General features: G+C 36.6%; 1 protein-coding gene across 2 annotated transcripts in view; it reads left to right on the top strand.

Annotated features, from left to right (window-relative positions):
- Positions 1 to 20,734, top strand: part of fstl5 (follistatin-like 5) — a 150,904-nt gene that overhangs the window by 76,952 nt on the left and 53,218 nt on the right. For both annotated transcript variants that reach the window (XM_065273979.2, XM_065273980.2), the window contains exons 5-6: positions 778 to 974; positions 6,308 to 6,428. In XM_065273979.2, coding sequence (XP_065130051.2) covers positions 778 to 974; positions 6,308 to 6,428 — 318 coding nt within the window. The remainder of the gene's footprint in view (positions 1 to 777; positions 975 to 6,307; positions 6,429 to 20,734) is intronic.

The following is a 20,734-nucleotide window of genomic DNA, read 5'->3' as shown; positions in this document are numbered from 1 at the left end:
TTAACTTGAGAATTTTTATATATTTTTACTGAAAAAAAAAAACTAAAAAAAAAAAAAAACTCAGAATTGTTTTTCCTAAAAATAATTTTTTGCAGTGTGACTGTCTAAACAAATAAGCATGACATTTGCAACTTTTGTCCAAAACTCTGCATTCTTTATTGAAGTTATTTTGTATAAAAGACTCAACTATGAATTGGTGTGCATGACTACTGTAGGTGCAAATGCAAAATTAGGCATCACTAATCTAAAATATAATGCCATAAAGTAACGATTTGCACTATTAATTATTATTACGCTTGATGTTTCGCTGAATATTATTTTAAGATTTTTGCATCTTGTTATCAAAATCTAGGCGATGACTTCACAAATTTCTAGCTCGGTCGTTTGTATTTCTTGGATTGTATACTGACACCTAGATGTAGAACCATGCAAATACAAACCAGATGCCATTGTTGAAACACCATATGGTTATAGTAATTTTAGTGTCCCACAGGTCCAGAGGGCCACTGCAACATCCTCTTCCGCAATTTAGCCTTTGTTTCCGCAATAGCATGCAAGAGCAATAATGTTGTGAGTTCAATTCCCAGGAAATACTGTATATAAACATATCAAATGTGTACCTATGAATAAAAAGTATTTTGTATTAATTTCTTAAGGTGAGATACATTTTCTCATGTGACCACTCATGCAAATGGCTTCATATTGGTACAGTATCGATGAATTAGTAAAGTTATAGGTTTTTCTTCACATGGGTCTCACCGCTGTTTCTCTTTATAGATGATAACTGTCGTCTGGGTGATTATAAAAAATTGAAGAACAAGATATTGGACTTGCACGCTCACAGATACTCAATCCCTGGTAACCATGGGAGCTACGAGACAGACATGGCGACTAAGAAGCGTCTGGTGGACATGATGTTCAAGCGCTTTGATGCAGATGGTAATGGACGCGTTGACAGCAGTGAGCTCTCACAGGTAGGAAGTTGAGTCTTTTAATGTTATAATTGATGTTGGTGTCTTTGTACTGTAAGGCTGCATGTTTTTCAAAACAAAAAAATTGATAATAAAAAGGGACAAAGCTAGTACATTATAGCATATATGTTTTGATTGAAACAAATATATTTTAATATATACCAAAAGCAAAAATGGATGGCTGTGGATGAGGTTTTTCCAAAGTTTACTGAAAAAATGCCAAATGAGCATGTGAGCTTTTTTAATATCTCACTCATATGCTGATCCCAGGTCAGCTGTCCTTTATCTTGTCCTGCGGCAGAACTATTACACCTGTCCATAGAGATACAACTCACAGCAAAATATGAATTTATTCATATTTCTGCAGAGAGAAAACTCCACTTTTGCGTTGGATGCGAGCATGAGCCAATTCAGTTTCATCGTGCATTATTTTCTTGTCATTTACATATCACTTCATTCTCTGTGAAAGACGAGTAGATCACTTTTCATGCATGGCAGATTGAGACAATGTAAATGTACAAAATTTAGACCGCCTCTGAATACAGAAGTTTGGCCTTTTGACTCAGAGGTGGTTGAGGTCAAAAGGTGACCGAGGATGGGTAGCATACAGTACACTGCAGAAAAACGAAAACATGCGGCTGTGAGAGCAATTACATCAGATCAGTATTCTGTTCAAGCAGGTGTTCTAGTAAAATGTAATGGATTAAATAGACAGACCATGAACCTTCCCGAATTATTAAATGAAGGTTTGTTTTGTCAAACAACAAACAATACATCAGTGCATGCCATGCATAACCAAACACAATTTTTCAATGAAGATTTTTTATTTTTTTTTAATGGACACATGAGGCTGATTATGTGAGTTTTATATTCATTGGCACTTATATACTTACAATGAATGTTTATTGGTTTATTGTTTAATGCTTATGGTTTAGTTTGTAATTATATTTTATTGACAAAATGATTAATTGTCATATTGGAATATTTTTTATAATGACATCTCTGATACCTCACAGTGTTGTTTCCACTGAAAGATAAACAAGCGCTTCATTTGATTTGTGTTGACGGCGAGCATTCACAATATATTGTTGGATTGACAGATGGTGTTATAAACGGTGGTGGACGGATATTCTCTGCTCCTGAAACTTGTTATTAATATGAGATTTCCTAACTGCAGAATCAATTGTTTTTGCAAACTTTGGCTTATGGCACATTTATATTGGAATACCCATTTATCTTTTCTTAAAGGAATAGTTCACCCAGAAATGAAATTTTGTCATATTTTACCTACCGTCAAGTTGTTACAAACCTGGATAAAATTACTTTGTTCTACTGAACACCATTGAAGATATTTAGAAGGAATGTTTGTAATCAAGCTCATGTGGGGCACCATTGACTTTAATAGTACACTGTAAAAAAATTCCGTAGAAATTTCAATGTTATTGCAGCTGGGTTGCCGGTAATTTACCGTAGATTTACATTTATGTAATTTACTGGCAAGAATTTGCTCAAAGTTCAATCAATTTTAAATATTAACAAGTCTTTATCTTTACAGAATAAAACTATACAATAACAACCCTATGCAAAGCATTCTGGGAACCAGAAGTCATCATCAACCTTTTTCTGTTTTTTGCTTCAGATTTTGTTTCCCAGAATGTTTTGCTTGATGCTGTTTTTTTAGTTTTACTCTATAAAGACAAAGACTTGTAAATGTTTAATGTTCATTTAACTTTGAACAAAATGTTGCCAGTTAAAAACATAAATTTAAATCTACTGTAAATTACCGGCAACCCAGCTGCAATTTCTACGGATTTTTTTAACAGTGTAGGAGAAAATAATACTTATTTATTATCAAATTATCCATTATTTATTAACATTTTAAAAAAAACAGGGTTCCCACGGGGCCTTGAAATCCTTGAAAGTTTGTGAATCTGGGGGAAATTCAAGGCCCTGAAAATTTTTTGAAAATATAAATACATAGATACAGGTCATTGAAAGTGCTTGAATCTATTTTATGCAAGAAGTTTTCTGGAAAAAAAATCCATATTATTCCCTGTATAGTGTAGGATAATATCATAAAAATTCTAGACTTTTTAAGCCAACGTGCTAAACTGTTTGCTTTAAATGCTTATATCTTCTGTATGCGAATGTTTATTCATACCAAAATGCTTTTTTGCATAATTGTGTTTGACACATAAAAACATCTCGGGTTACGTATGTAACTGTTGTTCCCTGAAAAGGGAACGAGACGCTGCGTCTCGCTTGCCATACTTTCTGCGTCCCTGTAACGCTTTCTTTGGCAATATTTCAGATAGCAATATACTACTGGCTCCCGCATCACCCTGCTTTTGTCGTTAAGCCTCACTATTGGTTGAATTTGATATACACATTTATACGCACTTGGAGGCGTCCCCAAAGTGTCACCGCAGTAACGCAGCGCGAGTTCCCTCGAAAGGGAACTGTAACAATGTATCTTAAAATATAACACGATGTAATCTTGCTCTTACTTGAAATTTATCCCCTATTTAGTCCTTGAATTTGAGGGTATTGGACCTGGAAAGTCCTTGAAAGGTCCTTGAATATGAAGTTAACTAAGGTGTGGGAACCCTGAAAAAGAAATTGTATTTATTTATTTATTTAAAGCAACATGACTATTTTTTTTATACTGCAATGTGAAACATAACAAGCCTCTTTTTGCGAATTTCTCCTTTAAAGGTTTCTGCTGGCCTTTAAAACACATGCGACTTGGTTTGATGTATTGTTATTATCTGATCCACTGACATTCATACATTTGTGATGTGCTCTATAATAAAACTTTATTGGGCCACTGTATAATAGTACATTAGCTGAAAATACCATCAGGTTCATGAGTGAGAAAAAAACATTTTTGTGCACAAAAGTTATCCCTGTTTATATGGAAAGTAGCTGTTTCCATTACCCTTCAAATTGGGCAATTGAAATGGCAAATTGAAAATGCGCCAAATGGAAACCCATAAACTTCTGTATATCATAAAAACAAAAAATATATTTACAAAAAAAACACCTCACCTGAGCCTCAAGGTCTAATTTCTCCCAAGGGAGACAATAAATACTACCTTGACCTTGATGCGTGGGTGAGGTGGTTTTCAGGCAATTCGAAAAGGAAAAATATCACAAAACTGCAATGGTGTTCGCGTTTACAGATCACCTGACTTGCATAAAAATCACATGATCATTCTTTAATTATGGCACGGTATGTTTGATTGGAGGACTAGACAGAAGAGGTGTGTTCGACTTTATGTGGCATAACAAGAACCATCAAGCGCATTACATCAAAATCAGTGAGAGCGTATTTTTTGTCATTTGCATGTTGATCTGTGCGGTGCTGCATGAGGTCGAACGCACACTTATTGCAAGACAACAAAATTACGTTTTAGTCACAAAGCGGTTCATGAAAATGTCAACATTTAGAAAATAAGCAGCATGTGGCATTAGTGCAGAATGTAAGGTTATGGATTTAAAATGTTATTTTACATTTATACACAGCGTCTTATGTACGAAAGAAACACAAAAAGAACATAACATGTTTATTCCTGTGCCTGAAAGTTTTTCTTCTTGTTTGTTTGTCTTTTTTAAACTTTGAAAAGTAAATGCATGCTTAGCAACAGAGGTCAGAGTAAGGTTGACAAATGTGGGTTTTTGAGCTGGTAACAAAAGTTTCTGTAAGAGGATTACAACAGATACTGAAATGACAGGATTGAATCTGAACATGCAGGTGTGCTTTTAGATATATAGTGTAAGGCAGTTCAGGTCAGGTCTAGCACCAAGTACGTCAAAGCTTTTAGGAAATAACAATATCATAAGATCAGCTTCAGAGGCAGGTAAAACAAGATAAACAGTTTTCGCAATTTATATACATTTTCATTGTTAATTTTGAAACGATGGTTGATTTAATATATACTAATACTTTTCTAAATCTTAAATGTAATCCACACTAAATCTACCCCCTAACATTCATCATCAATCCCTCTGGCTTTATTTCACTAGCTGTAATTACCATCAGATATTTCTGGCATAGATAAATATATGCTACAACCTTTACAGTAATCCCTCATGCCTTTCAACATATGAAACTGTTATGAAAATCTTGCTTTGTTCCAGACGCTTGCCAGCAGACAGGAATCACAATATCTGATGCAGATGAAAATCACCTGTTTAATTATTTATAGTTCAACGGCAGTACACAAGGAAATACACGTTTGCTTCAAAACCCAGATTTTACGAAACATTCAACATCAAGTTACAGTCTAACACAGCACCAGTTTTGTAACAACATCTGTTTAAAACTATCTATTGATCTTACCATAAGCAACACGGGTAGCCAATAATTCAAAGCATTTTTATTCTCATTGTAACTGAACCAGTGTTTAAATGTCTGGGTCCTTACCTCTGTTTATTGTTGTTAAGAGCGTGTTAACCTGTCCATATTGCAATCTGCATAATTGCCAAGTTTTTACCAAGTGAGAGAATATTTGTTCTTCTAACAAGTGACAGATTAATGCATTTAACCATCCTTTTAAAAGTTGATGAGCGTAATTATTTTGCCTAACTATTTATGATTAAATGAATATAGTTGCATTTTTATATTTGCAATGAATTATTCCAGCGGTCTTAGACTTCATCAGAACAGACCAAGTTGTTTTACAATCACTTCAGCTTTACTAACATGCTAAACGCTGGACTGCTCATGCATCCAAATGTGTTTACGGTGACAGTACGGAATTAAATGAAGTACCTACACTCTTAAAATGCTGGATTATTTTCAACCGTAAATATTGGACATACAGTTGGGTTAAAAATGACCCAATGCTGGGTTGTTTCAAGCCAACTGCTGGGTTATTACAACCGTATTGTATACTGTAGTTGGGTTGCATTGGGTTGCACATCCCTCTATCATCTGTGTGCGTGCACGTAAGCGTACTTCGATAGCATTTAGCTTAGCCCCATTCATTCAATGGTACCAATCAGAGATAAAGTTAGAAGAGACCTCTCCCATTATGAGAGGGAGAAGGGGAGCGGATTTTTCAAGCGAGTTGAAGAACTCCCAAAAGTGCTATTCCGCCAAACAATATAGTTCCTCTTTTAAATCCGCTGACCTGATACAATACTGATTTTGGTGGTAACTATTTTTTTTTAAATGGCGTTTATTGCATTTTGGAACCAAACTCTTCATATATATTTAGTGTAGAAGTGGGCAGATTTGCAAGAGTGGTTTTAACTAATGTATTTTGTTTACCGCCTAATGTCATTGTTAGAATCTACTGAAATAAATGTACTGTATTTGTGTTGCTGTGCAGGTGATCAAGCAGGAAGGTCTGAGCAGGACAACATCAGAATGCACGCTGTTCGACCTGTTCAAATACAATGACGCCAATGATGATGAGCACCTCACTAAAGATGAGTTCTACACGGCCTTCGGTGAGTTTTGGATTATGATGGAATGACGTTGAAGACATGAACAAAGCTGAGACAAAGGATCAAACAAAATTACAGTTTTTATTACAGTATAATTAGCACTGTCAAGAGTGAATGAGGCATTATGTGACATTTTCTATGTCTCGTTCTTTGATAACACAATTTGATTTTAGAAAAAAAAAAACACTTTAGCTGTGTTACAGGCAGGAGATTGAATCTCTTGTCATTTACATAATTTTCCATTTTCAGTGAAAAGTTCCTCTCTATATATATTTTGTATCAAAAGAATTTAACATTTTGGTTAGTGAGTGATTAATTAGACTAATTCCAGCAAATCTTTTTGACCAGGAAAAAAATTATGTGTGAATTGTACCACATTTCATCAACTTAATATTTTAAAACTTGACTAGTAATAATAAGTAAGGCCATGTCAAAGATTGAAAATTTGTGTGAAATCAGTGAGACTGCTAATCGTATGATTAAATTATGAGACTTTAGCTTGGATTTCACAGAGTCACAAATTGTTGCTGTAGCTAAAGTTTAAATTTATTAACCTACAGTAAGTTACAGTAATGTCAAAACATATAATGAGATGCAAAAGCCTTTAAGTGCATCTGACAAGTTTTCTTGTAAATTAACATTTTTATCAGGCTCTTATGTTTAGTGATTTCCCTTTAAAGAAATGAAAAGGTTATTAGTCAGTAATTGAAATGTTTTTTTTTTTACAAATGTCACTTTACACTGCAAAAAATGACTTTCATACTTAGTATTTTTGTCTTGTTTTCAGTAATAATATCTAAAAAAATCTTAAAATGTATTTTCTTGATGAGCAAAATGACCTAGGAAAATAAGTTTAGTTTTTAGACAAAAATATAAACTTTAAATTAATTAGTGTTTAATACAATTGGGTAAGAAAAAAATATCTTGAAATAAGTTTACTTTTTTCTTAAACATTTTATTCAAGAAAAAATGTCTTACTCCCCTGGCAGATTATTATTATTATTATTATTATTTTGCTTGTTTTAAACACAAATTTACTTACATTTTATATTTTTTGTCTAAAAACTAGACTTATTTTCCAACATGTAGGTCATTTTGCTCATCAAGAAAATACATCTTAATTTAACATTTTTTTTATATATTTTTACTGAAAACAAGTAAGTAAGAAAGTCATTTTTGCAGTGTACATTGCAAAAAATGATTTTCAAGAAAAAAATATCTTAGTTTTCGTGATTTTTTTTCTTGAATTTAGTGTTTAAGAAAAAAATATATTCTTCAAAAAAGATTTTTTTGCTTGTTTAAAGCAACACTATGTAGTTTTTTTTACCTTTAAATAATGTCTCTAAAATTATTTCAGTGATAGAACAACTTTTAACTGGACAAATTGTACTATTGCTGCAACCTGAGCAGCCTCCTAGCTGCTACAAGCACACTCTGAAAGTGGCGGTGGAGGGTAGGAAACACAGCCCCGCCCCTCCCCCTGCCTGCAGAAGAGTGTCTGATACCAGACAGTGTTGCGCTTTTCAACCACATGGGGGAGCTGTAAGTCATTTTTACATGGAAACTACATAGTGTTGCTTTAATGCACAATATCACTTAAATTTTATACATTTTGTCTAAAAACTAGACTTATTTTGTTAGGTCATTTTGCACATCAAGAAAATGCATCTTGATTTAAGACTTTTTAGATATTTGTATTGAAAACAAGATAAAAATACTAAGTAAGAAAGTCATTTTTTGCAGTGTTGTCATTTCATTGGTACAGTATTTAACAAATGGTCTTTCGCTGCAAAACGCTTAACGTGCAAGCAAGCTTTTTTGGCAAAAACCTCCACTTCTTAAAAAAAATCCTCTTTTTGGACAAGACAGTAAACAACTGCAAAATCATGAAGGATGCAACTATAAACTTTGCAAATAATGGTAGTCACAATGAAAAAAAATGAAGAAACTGATCCACACATTAGGGGGCGCTGTGTTCCATTTAACTGCTACATTTGGGTTGTACTCACAAGTACTCACAAGGTACATACGTTTTTACAGTTTATTTGTTGTTTCTGGCAACTAAAATAAATTTCAGTGATAAGATGCCTGTTTATTGTTTTTATATTATTTTGCAGCTCCTACTGCAGTCTTTTTCATCCTTTAACTCAGTAGTGGCCACTGAATTGTAGTAGAGCCAAATAGTGGGATGTCATGAACTGTCATGCACTCCATTAGTCCATTCCACAGGGTCACAGCTTTAAAAATGGACTGTGACATCCTGCTATCAGGACCTTAGATCCTGTGGTATCCGTTAAGGTGAATAGTTCCTAATTAAACTCTAATTAAAGTCAACACTGATATGTTTCAGTAAGTTACTGAACAGTGAAGACCTGGGTCAGATTTTCCTCATTAACAGATTTACTGAGGAGAAACTGCGACACACTAATTAACTTCATCTCTCAAGATGCAAGCAACATTAGTTACAGAGACTTTGTGTCAGCCAGGAAACTAACTTCTATTGCTAAATTAGATAAATGACCAAACCACATTGATTGTCAACGGTAACCCAGTATAAAAGATGTTTGGGTCAAAGCTCCTGTATAGTTCAGTGGAGCATTGGGTTAGCAGTGTTAAAGGTCAAGGGAACACGCATGCTGATGAAAAATGTATATCTTGTAATGCACTGTAAGTTGCTTTGGATAATATAGTTTGCTAAATAGATAAATGTACATTAAAGACCTCTAAACATCACTTTTGGTAATTTCTAGCCTAAAAGTAAATAAATTAGAGTTCTGAGGTAAATGAAACTCTTGCGTTCCTGGTTATGAACTCCTTATAAATTCCTTGTGGATGGATAAGACATTATACAAATATTAAAAGGCAGTTAAGTAAAAGTCTCAGAGGTTGAATGAGGCAAATACCGAAAGTTCCCATCTTTACACCAACATTCAACATATTGCTCTTTCTCATTTTCATTTAAGGTCTCATCTTCCTCTGACATTTCAATTTAACTCAATTTCCACTGACATTCTCATAGGACGGAGACGCATATTGTGTGGTGCAAAAGGGACAATAATGCAAGAAACGTTTTTGTGAGATCCACACAGAGCATTCAAACATAAAGCATCTTTTCAGAAAGGAAGTTGAAGGTTTGGGAATCAAAAATCGCTGCCTCGATCTGCCCCGGTGCCCTTTTGCCGATCACAGCGGGAGTTTGGGAGAAATGGGAACAGCCCTGCAGGCAAACAGAAAACAATGCATTGCTGCGTTTGGTTCTTTGAAACTTAAAAACGAGGAGATAACAAGACATTTTGTCAGATGTCTTCAGAGGGCTGCATCACAATCTTTTTCCAGCCCATTTCTCTTTCAACAAATCTTTTTCTTTCTTCTTTCAAATGCTACTTTATATCCAGTGCATGCTTGTTATACCTGTAGGTTTAAGGTTCATGCTGAGACCGGTGCTAAAGATACAGTATGTGTGAGTTCAGGAATATATAAATGTGTCAAATTAGTTTGATCTGCTGCGTGTCATTTACCGACATATATAAGCCTCTTTTTCCAGAGTGCCCTAATCCTTTTTTATTAATTTTTTTTTTTAAAGTTTGGTGCTTCACTATACTAGGCTTACATTGATTCTTTTAAACCTGTGTGTAAATCAAAAGTCCAGCGGCTCGGTTCTCAATCATTGGTTGTGATGCTTGCTTTGGCTGTGTTTTTTGCTAGATAGTGTGGTGGGTGAGACGCAGCTGAGCACCTGTAACAACATCATTTATTGTCAGAACTTTCAACTTATAATTGATTTTATTTCAATTTAATAATTCAGTTCTGTGCCTGGACACACCTTATATCAGCGTATACCGTCTTTGGCACCAGGTCTGATCTGTTTTAGTATCTGTCAATATTTTCTAGAGTTGTAACTGTCATCTTCAGGTGTTAGTAAACTAGTTTGCGAAAGCTTGTACACTTTAGACTGATGTGTTTATGTACTTATTTTGGGATAGTGATGGGGACGAGACCGCCTATGCCAAGTCTGAGTCAAGACCAAGTCTTTGAAGGGTCGAGACCGAGTTGAGACAGAGTCCGTTGGTTTTTAAATACAGAGTCAAGACTGAGTCTTTGAGGAAGCAAGTCTGAGTCAAGATCGAGTCCTTTAGGAGTCGAGACTGAGTCGAGACCAAGACCATAAAAACATGTCAGTTTTCATATTCATGATTTAATATCACCCTAGTTAATAATCAACAGTTAGGCCTACAGACTAAGCTAGATTGGGTCCAAGACCAAGTCAAGACCAAGTCTTTGAAGGAACAAGTCCGAGACGAGTCCGAGAAAGCAGAAATTGGTCTTGAGACCGGAAACGTGCAAGTTGAAAAATCTGAACCTTGGAAATTGTTCTGCGCCGCGTTAACCAATCAGGACCTTGCTGTATAGTGACGTGATTACAGGAAGCGAACGGGGTCTCAGCGGAGTTGCAGAAGCCCCTCCCATGACACGAATTTCTGCGTGAATGTCACGAATGATTTTACCGCACGGCTTTCACGTGCGAATGAAGCAAGTAAACTCAAATGTTCAAGTATCCAACTACGTGTGAATAGCACATTTTGCCGCCTCTACCGCGGCTAGTGTGAATGCACCATTAGACGTGTGCTCAAACTCAGTCATTTGTTTCTGGCTTTAGCGGTCATTTTTACTTTACTTTACTTTACACTTTTAAAGACAAAAACCTGTCTTTTTTCTTTATAACTATGTGATGACAATGAATGTACAGTATCATGATGCGAACCTCACCAGCCATGCCAGTAAGGTGAGAAACATGACTAGCGTTTAGCTGCAATTTTACCAGTTTTCCAAATCTGAGCTATAATTTTAAGGTAGATGCTTTTAAAGACTAATCTTTAATGTAGATAGAAGCACCACACTGCCTTGTCTATGTCATAGATATCTTATATGCACAAGTGTTAAAACAGAAGTAATTACAGGACTTTTTGCTTTGTTTTTTACTTTCTCGTCTGAAATATGCTTATGCAAATCAGGTGCAATGTACTTTAAATGATGTTTGAAAATGTTCAAATGTTTCAAAGACAAAGGGCCCTATTTTAACGATCTGAAACGCAAGTGAGTTTGTGGGCGGATCTTGGGCGCTGTTGCCATTTTCCCGGCGTGAGAAATAACTCTTGCGCCGGGCGCAAATCAATAAGGGGTTGGTCTGAAGTAGGTTCATTATTCATAGGTGTGGTTTGGCGTAACGTCAAATAAACCAATCATAACCCTATCCAACATTCCATTTAAACGCAAGGGCGCAAGTTCCATGGCGGGATTCTATTATTATGACCAATTTACCAGGCGTACGCCAGGAGCGGTTTACAGCCGAGGAGACCGACGTTCTTGTAAGAGCAGTCAAAGACAGAGAAGTTGTTTTGTATGGGGATAGGAGAAACCCGCCCAAATCAGCGTAGGTTAAACAGGCGTGAGAGGAAATAACCACAGTCTCATCAGCTGGCATCCCCATCATTGCGCCAAGCGCTACAATGATTTCAGGAGACGGGCGAATCCCAAGCTTGCCAGCATAAATCGGGCATGCCGTGTAACGGGAGGTGAATCTGCCTCTACACAGGACTTGACGCCAGCAGAGGACATCGCTGCGTCCACCCTCACCGCTGAAAGGGTTTGGGGGCTTTGAAATCGGACCCAGGAAACGCAAGCAAGGTCCAACCCCAAAGTGCACTTACAAATCAAGTTCATATACATTAAGGTTTCTTATGAAAACATTTTAATTATTATTTACATAAAATAAACGTAATACAGCCACACAACAAGCTTATGAAAATATTTTAATCGTTATTTGCATGAGAATTTTTTAACGCAGCCACACAATAAATAAAAACTATCACCACAATGCTCACCACTTTATATTTAAAAAAATCTCTTCTTCAAAGAGAAAACTGATTTCATTCACCATTACTGCTTTTAAGTAATTCTGATACATGCAATAACTATCAATTATGACATGTAGGCATTTTTATCTTTATGTACACATTAGTAATCTTTTATATTGTAATCCTTTCATTTTTTATATTTTGCCCTGTTGATGTTATAAGCAGAGTGTATGGACATGGTGTACCCGCCCATAAGTGCATTTTGCTAAAGTGCCCTTTAAATAAATAAATAAAAATACAGCGCCATAGTCTTTAGGTCAGGTTTTAGTTGGTCAGTAGTGCAATCATTTTCAGTTGCCTCAAAATAGCAACATGCCAACAAATGTGCCTGACCACACCTCATATTCAGACCAGCATGCCCGTGGGCGAACAGATAGGCGCAAGTGCATTTTACTATGAAATGGTGCATGTTACTAAATAAATGTAAAAATACTGCACCATTAACTTTAGACAGGTTTTAGTCGGTCAAAGGCGCAATAGTTTTCAGTTGCCTCAAAATAGCAATGTGCCAAAAATATGCCTGAACACACCTTGTTTGATGGGCGAACAGATAAGTGCAGGTGCATTTGTTATTTAAACAACAAGCCGCTGTACATGAAAATTATTATTGCGTCGGGGTGAAACTAGCAAAAAAACACTTGCATTGCGCTGGGTGTATGATATGAGCCTTAATTTTCTAACATTCAATTAATTTATATTCATCATTTTTTGAGTTTTGGTATCAAAATAGCTCATCTTCTGAGACATTTCTTAACTTCTTTTTTCGTGCGACCTTAGTATACTGATTCTTATTGCTGACTGTTAGTGAACCTTTTTCATGAATGGTGTGTTCAATTGGCATATCTGTATGCTTCCTGCTCTGAACTATTTACATCTCCCAGTGGAGTCAGAAGGCAATTACTTAGCACCACGCCGGCCCACAATGGCGTTCCTTTCATCTGTCAGAGCTGATATGCCTCCAGAGAAAACGTCAATCCACCTGCTCCGTGTGCTAAACAGACAAGAGCGCACACACAGATACAGAAGCTGCTCAATATCATCGGCGAAGGAGAATTGTGTGATAAGAAACAGGGCCTCACTTGAAACAAAATTGACTTCAGTAGAAAGCAATACAGGCTTTTAAAGATTGCCATATGGGATGTGTGAAAAAAGAAAGGTGGGAAATTAGAGAGAGAGAGACCAAAAGAAAAACCGATTCTCAGCTCTGTAATATGGTGTGAAATACACGTTCTTTTATCAAATTTAACCAAGACTTTTTCTGCACACTCCCTCTTGAACGTGAGCTACAATTAGCCCGATTAAAAGTGTGTACTGCGATGGCATGCTAATACAAGCGGCTCTCTAGGGTGCCCGCCGGAGGAGACTGCCGTGCAGATTGCGTTTTTCACGGCTGGTGAAGTCAGCTTTTCTTTTAGCTTACTACTGCCGGCCTCTCGCATTGATTAGGTCACAGTAACGGTTTTATTTCAACAGACTTCATCGCACTGCACTTGTAAAAGATTTAGAGAGAACTTACAGGCTCATAAATGCAATAGTGGATGGGCGGAGGAGAGCAGGGTTTTCATGGGAGGGTGGCAGGTTTTGATTGACAAAAGTGTTGTAAAGATTTTTTTAGTTTTGGACCTTATACTTCAAAAGTTTAATGTATTGCCTTTGAAGTTTTACTATTTCATATTTTTTCACATTGGCTACATTGACGCAGACAGTTACATTAAAAAAGTTGACACAGTTGTAATCCAGTTTAACTTCATGGTAAGTGCATCTGAAAGAAATGTAACTATTTTACAAGTGATTTTATATGATGTGAGTTGTACAAACACATATGTGACCCTAGAACACGAATCCAATCATAAGGGTACATTTTTTAAAATTAAGATTGAAAGTTGAATAAAAAAGCGTTTCATTGATGTATGGTTTGTTAGGATAGGACAATATTTGACAACTATTTGTAATCTGAAAGTGGTCGCACACCGGACGAAAAGCGCAGCAGAACACATTATTTTCTATAAATGTATGCACACCGGCGGCGCCTGCATTGAACAATGCTCAAATCCCTGTCGCGCTACAGAGCGCCACTCACATAGTTTAACATTAAATAACATCATATTTGTCCAAAATTGTTAGCAATTATCATTCGCTGCTAACGTATATTTTGCATTTTGAAGTAGATGCTATCTGACTAAGCTTGCGCTATTTAATATGCACTTCCGGTGTACGATACCTCAAAGTTGTCCTAGACACGACGTTACCCAGTGCTGCGCTTCTCGTCCAGTGTGCGACACATTTTACTAATGAAAAATAAAAATTTTATATATTTATGGTCAGAATATGTCAGAATAGTAAAGAAAGGTGATTTAAGCAATTTTGAGCGTGGCATAGTTGTTGGTGCCAGACGGGCCGGTCTGAGTATTTCACAATCTGCTGAGTTACTGGGATTTTCACGCACAACCATTTCTAGGGTTTACAAAGAATGGTGTGAAAAGGGAAAAACATCCAGTATGCGGCAGTCCTGTGGGCGAAAATGCCTTTTTGATATTAGAGGTCAGAGGAGAATGGGCCGACTGATTCAAGCTGATAGAGAGCAACTTTGATTGAAATAACCACTCGTTACAACCGAGGTATGCTGCAAAGCATTTGTGAAGCCACAACACGCACAACCTTAAGGCGGATGGGCTACAACAGCAGAAGACCCCACCGGGTACCACTCATCTCCACTACAAATAGGAAAAAGAGGCTACAATTTGCACGAGCTCACCAAAATTGGACAGTTGAAGACTGGAAAAATGTTGCCTGGTCTGATGAGTCTCGATTTCTGTTCAGACATTCAGATGGTAGAGTCAGAATTTGGCATAAACATAATGAGAACATGGATCCATCATGCCTTGTTACCACTGTGCAGGCTGGTGTGTGGTGTAATGGTGTGGGGGATGTTTTCTTGTCACATTTTAGTCCCCTGGGCATCGTTTAAATACCACAACCTACCTGAGCATTGTTTCTGACCATACTCTGATGGCTACATCTAGCAGGATAATGCACCATGTCACAAAGCTCGAATCATTTCAAATTGGTTTCTTGAACACGACAATGAGTTCACTGTACTAAAATGGCCTCCACAGTCACCAGATCTCAACCCAATAGAGCATCTTGGGGATGTGGTGGAATGGGAGCTTCGTCCCCTGGATGTGCATCCTACAAATCTCCATCAACTGCAAGATGCTATCCTGTCAATATGGGCCAACGTTTCTAAAGAATGCTTTCAGCACCTTGTTGAATAAATGCCACGTTGAATTAAGGCAGTTTTGAAGGCGAAAGACGGTCAAACACAGTATTAGTATGGTGTTCTTAAAAATCTTTTAGGTGAGTGTAGTTTCAGTAGGGTACTGTAAAACCAGGTGGTATGAAAATGTACAAATAAGATTATACAAATGTATAGAAATTAGCCATTAGAAATTAGATTGCATTGTATTCACAGAACTTGTCCCAGTTAACCTGTCCATGATATTATCCCTGCAGTATATAAATCAGACGGTAAGATTATTTTATTTCCAAAATACATAATGTACAATCATTCCTTTTCAATGATCTCACCCACTGCAATTTATCTTACAAAAAGTAAAAGTTGGAGAAGATCAGGCACAACAGAAGATATTCCCAGTATTTATGTGCACTTCCTGCATTTTAAAGAGCTGATTCAGGTGTTTGGGTCTCAGTTGTACTGTAGTAAAGTCTGTTAAATCGCTGTAGTCTCCTGCAAACCCGTAAGATCTGGATATTCTTTGCTCTTAACCAGGACTGAAAGCTTTATTCTGCTGTTGTGTGAATGTAGTCTCTCTCTCTCTCTCTCTCTCTCTCTCTCTCTCTCTCTCTCTCTCTCTCTCTCTCTCTCTCTCTCTCTCTCTCTCTCTCTTTACTGAGTTTGACTGAGCTCTTCTGGCAGTAGAAACTTCTCCACTCTGTAATGGGAAAGACCTTAAACTGAATTAAAGGTTCAGCCGTGCACTTCACTTTGAATTCATCTGCTGTGAGAGATGTTCTGGTCCTAAGGGAGAATCTGCTCATCTGCTGCACACGCTGTAAATGAGGGCTAAACCTCTTACTGTACCTTCATTCATCACAAATGTTGACTCAAGATAATATGCAATGACATTATGTGCCATAATGTTGTTTGTGTATTGTTTGCACTCATTTGATTTTTGCTTACACCTTATGAGTGTTGTACACCATTGCTATTTACAGACACGCTTTTTTCTGTGTCCCATTTACAAACACATAGTCATCTGCTTCTTACTGTCCTTGTTTTAAAACATTCATGCCCCTTTCAATCCTACAGGGAATAATAAAACACAGTAGCTCACCTCGGAGCAAATTCCAGATCTATTAAGACACAAAGGGGAGTAATTGAATGGTTAGGGAGGATATTACTAAAAACTGGAGATGGTGTTTTACTTACACACATACCTGTACACACAACAGACCTGTTTTCAGTTGTGCTATGATTATTGCAGTGTTCGTGTATTTAAATTAGTTTTCGATGACGGTTACTTTAAAAAAAAGCTGACCTAAAAATACAATTGAATCATTTTATTTTAGCGCTCGTGTTCAAAAAGGCCACATTTGGATGTCTTGTTGTGGCAGATACAAAATTTGAGAGCTACAAACAATTAATATTACTTAAATTTTGATTTGTTCTTCACTGGAAGCAATATAGTGTATATAATATATTCTTGTGAAATTAGACTTGTGAGGTGTCATGAAACAATTTGATAAAAAAGTAAATGCTATCAAAATAAGAAGCATACAGTTACAAACATATTTTTATGTACTATTTTGCAAATGATTTCAAAAAAAATCATACAAACCATTTTTTTTTTTCACATTTATGGGATACACTGTAAAACCTAAAAGTAAACTCAACTCAAACATTTAAGTAAACCGGTTGCATTAGTTTTAAAACACATACATTTGAGTACTGTGAACTTAAACAAATTGAGTCATATGCAGTTATGCACTTATATTTAAGTTTACACTACTTAAATATAAGTGCATAATGCACATGACTCAAGTTCACAGTACTTAAATGTATGTGTTTTAAAACTTAAATGGTCTAATGCAACCGGTTAACTTAAATGGTTTGAGTTAAGTTAACTGGATATGGGTTCTTTGACATGGAAATATTTATAATAAAAAATCTAAAAAATTAAAAGCTTCAGTGCATGTTAAACTATAAACATTTACAGTAAAGAAACATGTGGTATTTGGTCATCATTGGTAAATGTTGAGACAATTATAAGGAATATTTATGTTTCCAAGACCAATTTTCTCATCCTCCGCAACAATTTTTAATCATTGTTTAAGCCCTCAATGAACTAACATTTTCAAAAAAAAAAAAAATTGTTGGTCATAGTACCTAGACAACTTTTTAGTTGTCATTACCGAAACATGAGTTTGTAAATGCATATATTTAATGTAATATCATGTTGCGGTAATGATAATTTTTTATAATGATAATCTAAAAAATGTAAATAATTATATAGGAAATATTTTTAAATCCTCTAAAAATAATGGTTATAGTAAGTTCAGACCTAAATCTTATATGTGCAAAAACATTGGCTTCAAGGGCTTTTAAAAATTGTGATGCTGGACACCTTCTAAATCTGGATTTCGTGAGAATCAATAGAATCTGGATGTGTGGGGCGGGTCTATCAAAAGAAGATCCAAATTCTATTGGGGTAGGGGCATGTTTGTGTATGTGATCTCAAATGTCAACATTGGCTTTCAGAGTTTGTGCACCCTGCCTTTAACATCTGAAATTATGTGGCATGGGTCTCACAAAATGGTTGGTTAACACGGGTGTCAGGTGATTAGGAAGACTGATGATGTGGAAAACATAGATTTGTTCAGTCCATATGTTTCCCTTATGCATCTACATATTATTATGTTAAACCTCTTGAGCTGTTTTATAGACGTGTCGCATTGAAATCACTCGTAAAGACAGAAAGTGCACCATGCAGAACGATCTTGGCATTAAATTATGGTTGCAGAAATTACGCTTTTGTTATTCGTCATAAGAGCTGAGGGCAACACAATAAAAAACAGGCAATGCCGGCTAATTTGCTAAATTAGCTTTAAATGAGAGCGCGGTGCAGAAATGCAAAATTGCCGTTCGCGAGGCAAGCGGCATGTTTATCTTGCGTGCAAGCTGGTTATAATTTCCAGAATCGCTAATTGCATAATCTTTTGAGATATCCCAACCCATGTTCCCATTTGTTTTGTCTGGGTCTGATTATGTTTTCCACTTGTGTGCGTCTCTATGCGTGAATTTAATTAAAACACCTAAAATATCATTTGAGGATGTTATTAACGTGATCATGTAAGAGAGATGAAATCAATGAAGATGAATGTGCGCGGTGCATTGTGGGAAGTTTTCAACGTTTATTTCTCCACTGCCTCGTTTTAATGAGATTCTTATGATGTCTGTGGATTAAAGGCTGGTTGCTGTCTCCTTTATGAGTGTCTGGCTTCAGTTAGATCGCAGTACGGCTCTGTTGAAAGGTAAAGAGTAGAGACTTTTAGATTAATTAGGTTGAATGAAGCGTTTGGCACCTGTTACAAAGCAAAGAAATTGTATATGAAGATCTTTGAACACTTAACCTATTATAACTGCACTCCGGCGTTTTATAACTCGATGATAAGTCGAATAGCTTTAGAAGTTTGTGTGATGAACTGCCGTGTTATTTCCTGCCGTCATTAAAATCTTAATTTAACAACTAGGTAATGCTATCAGGAGACAAAGGCGTTAAGCAGCACAAAGCCGATCAGGATCATTATGAAGAGTGTTGTGAAGCTATGAGTCAGATTTTAAAGTCACTTCAGTTTTGCCCTGGGCAATACAGCGACGTTGGTAGTGTGGAGCATTAGATCCTTGTCTGATTTCCCGAGGAGTCTGAGCTGATTGATGGAGCTCATAAATACACCACCATTAGGACATTTATTTGGGAAGTCTTTTACGTCTTGCCTCTGTCTTACTGTAACCTTTGTTCCTGGATCTTAAGTGTGTGGTGTGCGTCTGCAAGTACGATGGTGAGTTTCAGTTAAAATGCTGCCTACATAGTCAGACTGCAGTGAGGTCACTCAATGACTGCCATCTAAAGGCACCTTTGTTCTCCATTATATTTAGGTACTGAAGTAAGAGAAAAACGTCTTGCAGACAGAGAAAATGTAGAGAAAATGGTTTGTGAAAGATCAGTAGAGTATAGATCAGTCATTTTCAAACTGCAGGGGACCCACTGCTCTGGGGTGCGTTTCCCGAACAACGACATAACTCGCTGCTGAACCACCATAGTATGATGCATAGTTGGAGAAACTAACTACCTTGTCAAGACTGTTTCCTGAAAACATAGTAACTTTGTTGCACATTCGTCGTTTGAACCATGTTGGTTCAACAACATAGTTGATGATGTCACGTGGAGGTGGAGTACTGATGAATCTGTTCAAATCGATTTAATTACAGATTACTGCTATAAATAGTGTATATTGCACCGGATAACTGATTTTGTTGTCCTGATTTAGTTTTCTGTTGTTTTTTTAAAGATATTTAATTAATGCGCAAGTTCCCCCTTATGTCACTCTTCTTAGGGATTCCCAGGGTCTTAAAACTCGTAGCACTGCGCACATGCAATTTTCAAATGCAGCACTTTAATTCTGTTTACAAACTTAAAGGTTCAATTTGTAAAATATTTGTTATATATTTTGTCCAGCTGATTACTATCAATATCTGTAATGTTTTCAACTACTTGAAAATCAGGAGAAAATTTCCATGGACACGGGGCAGTGCAGTCTCCTGTCAATGACGTTAATACCCATGTGACCCTTTGTCAATGCCTTTTCTGACGTAAAATCCACATGACAACAGTGGTCGAATTCAAAAAAATAAAATGGCGGCCAAGGAAGCGACTGGAGCACACATTTAGTGTAAATAAACGTATATTTTCACTTTTTACACATTTTAATTACATTTCTAGCGAGAAATTAGTATTGCAGTTTTCAAATATGTGATTAGTTATCACAAAGGCGCTCTCTGTTTATATTTCAAACACGCTGCCTTCATTCCTTCGCTGCCTTCAAGCCTCTGAAGTCATGGTCTCAGGAGGCAGCGAGGCAACAAGTCACTGCCTTGAGTTTTCGGACGCAGCGAGCCAGTGTCGTGGACAAATGCGGAACTATGCGTTAGCGCCTGTCGGGCTACGCGCTTGCTTATGGACTTATGGATTACTTTTACCGTCTGCCGCTGGTTGTGTCAGCAAAGACAGCTCCCGTAAGCGTACGGGCCAACCAAACGACCCAAGAAGAGTTTGGAACAAAACGAGAGAAAGAATGAGGATCAATTTGTTGTTG

Source organism: Paramisgurnus dabryanus, chromosome 16, assembly GCF_030506205.2.
Source record: "Paramisgurnus dabryanus chromosome 16, PD_genome_1.1, whole genome shotgun sequence".
Classification (NCBI taxonomy): domain Eukaryota; kingdom Metazoa; phylum Chordata; class Actinopteri; order Cypriniformes; family Cobitidae; genus Paramisgurnus; species Paramisgurnus dabryanus.
Note: the sequence above shows the minus strand (reverse complement) of the source record. Positions and strands in the feature narration are given on the sequence as shown.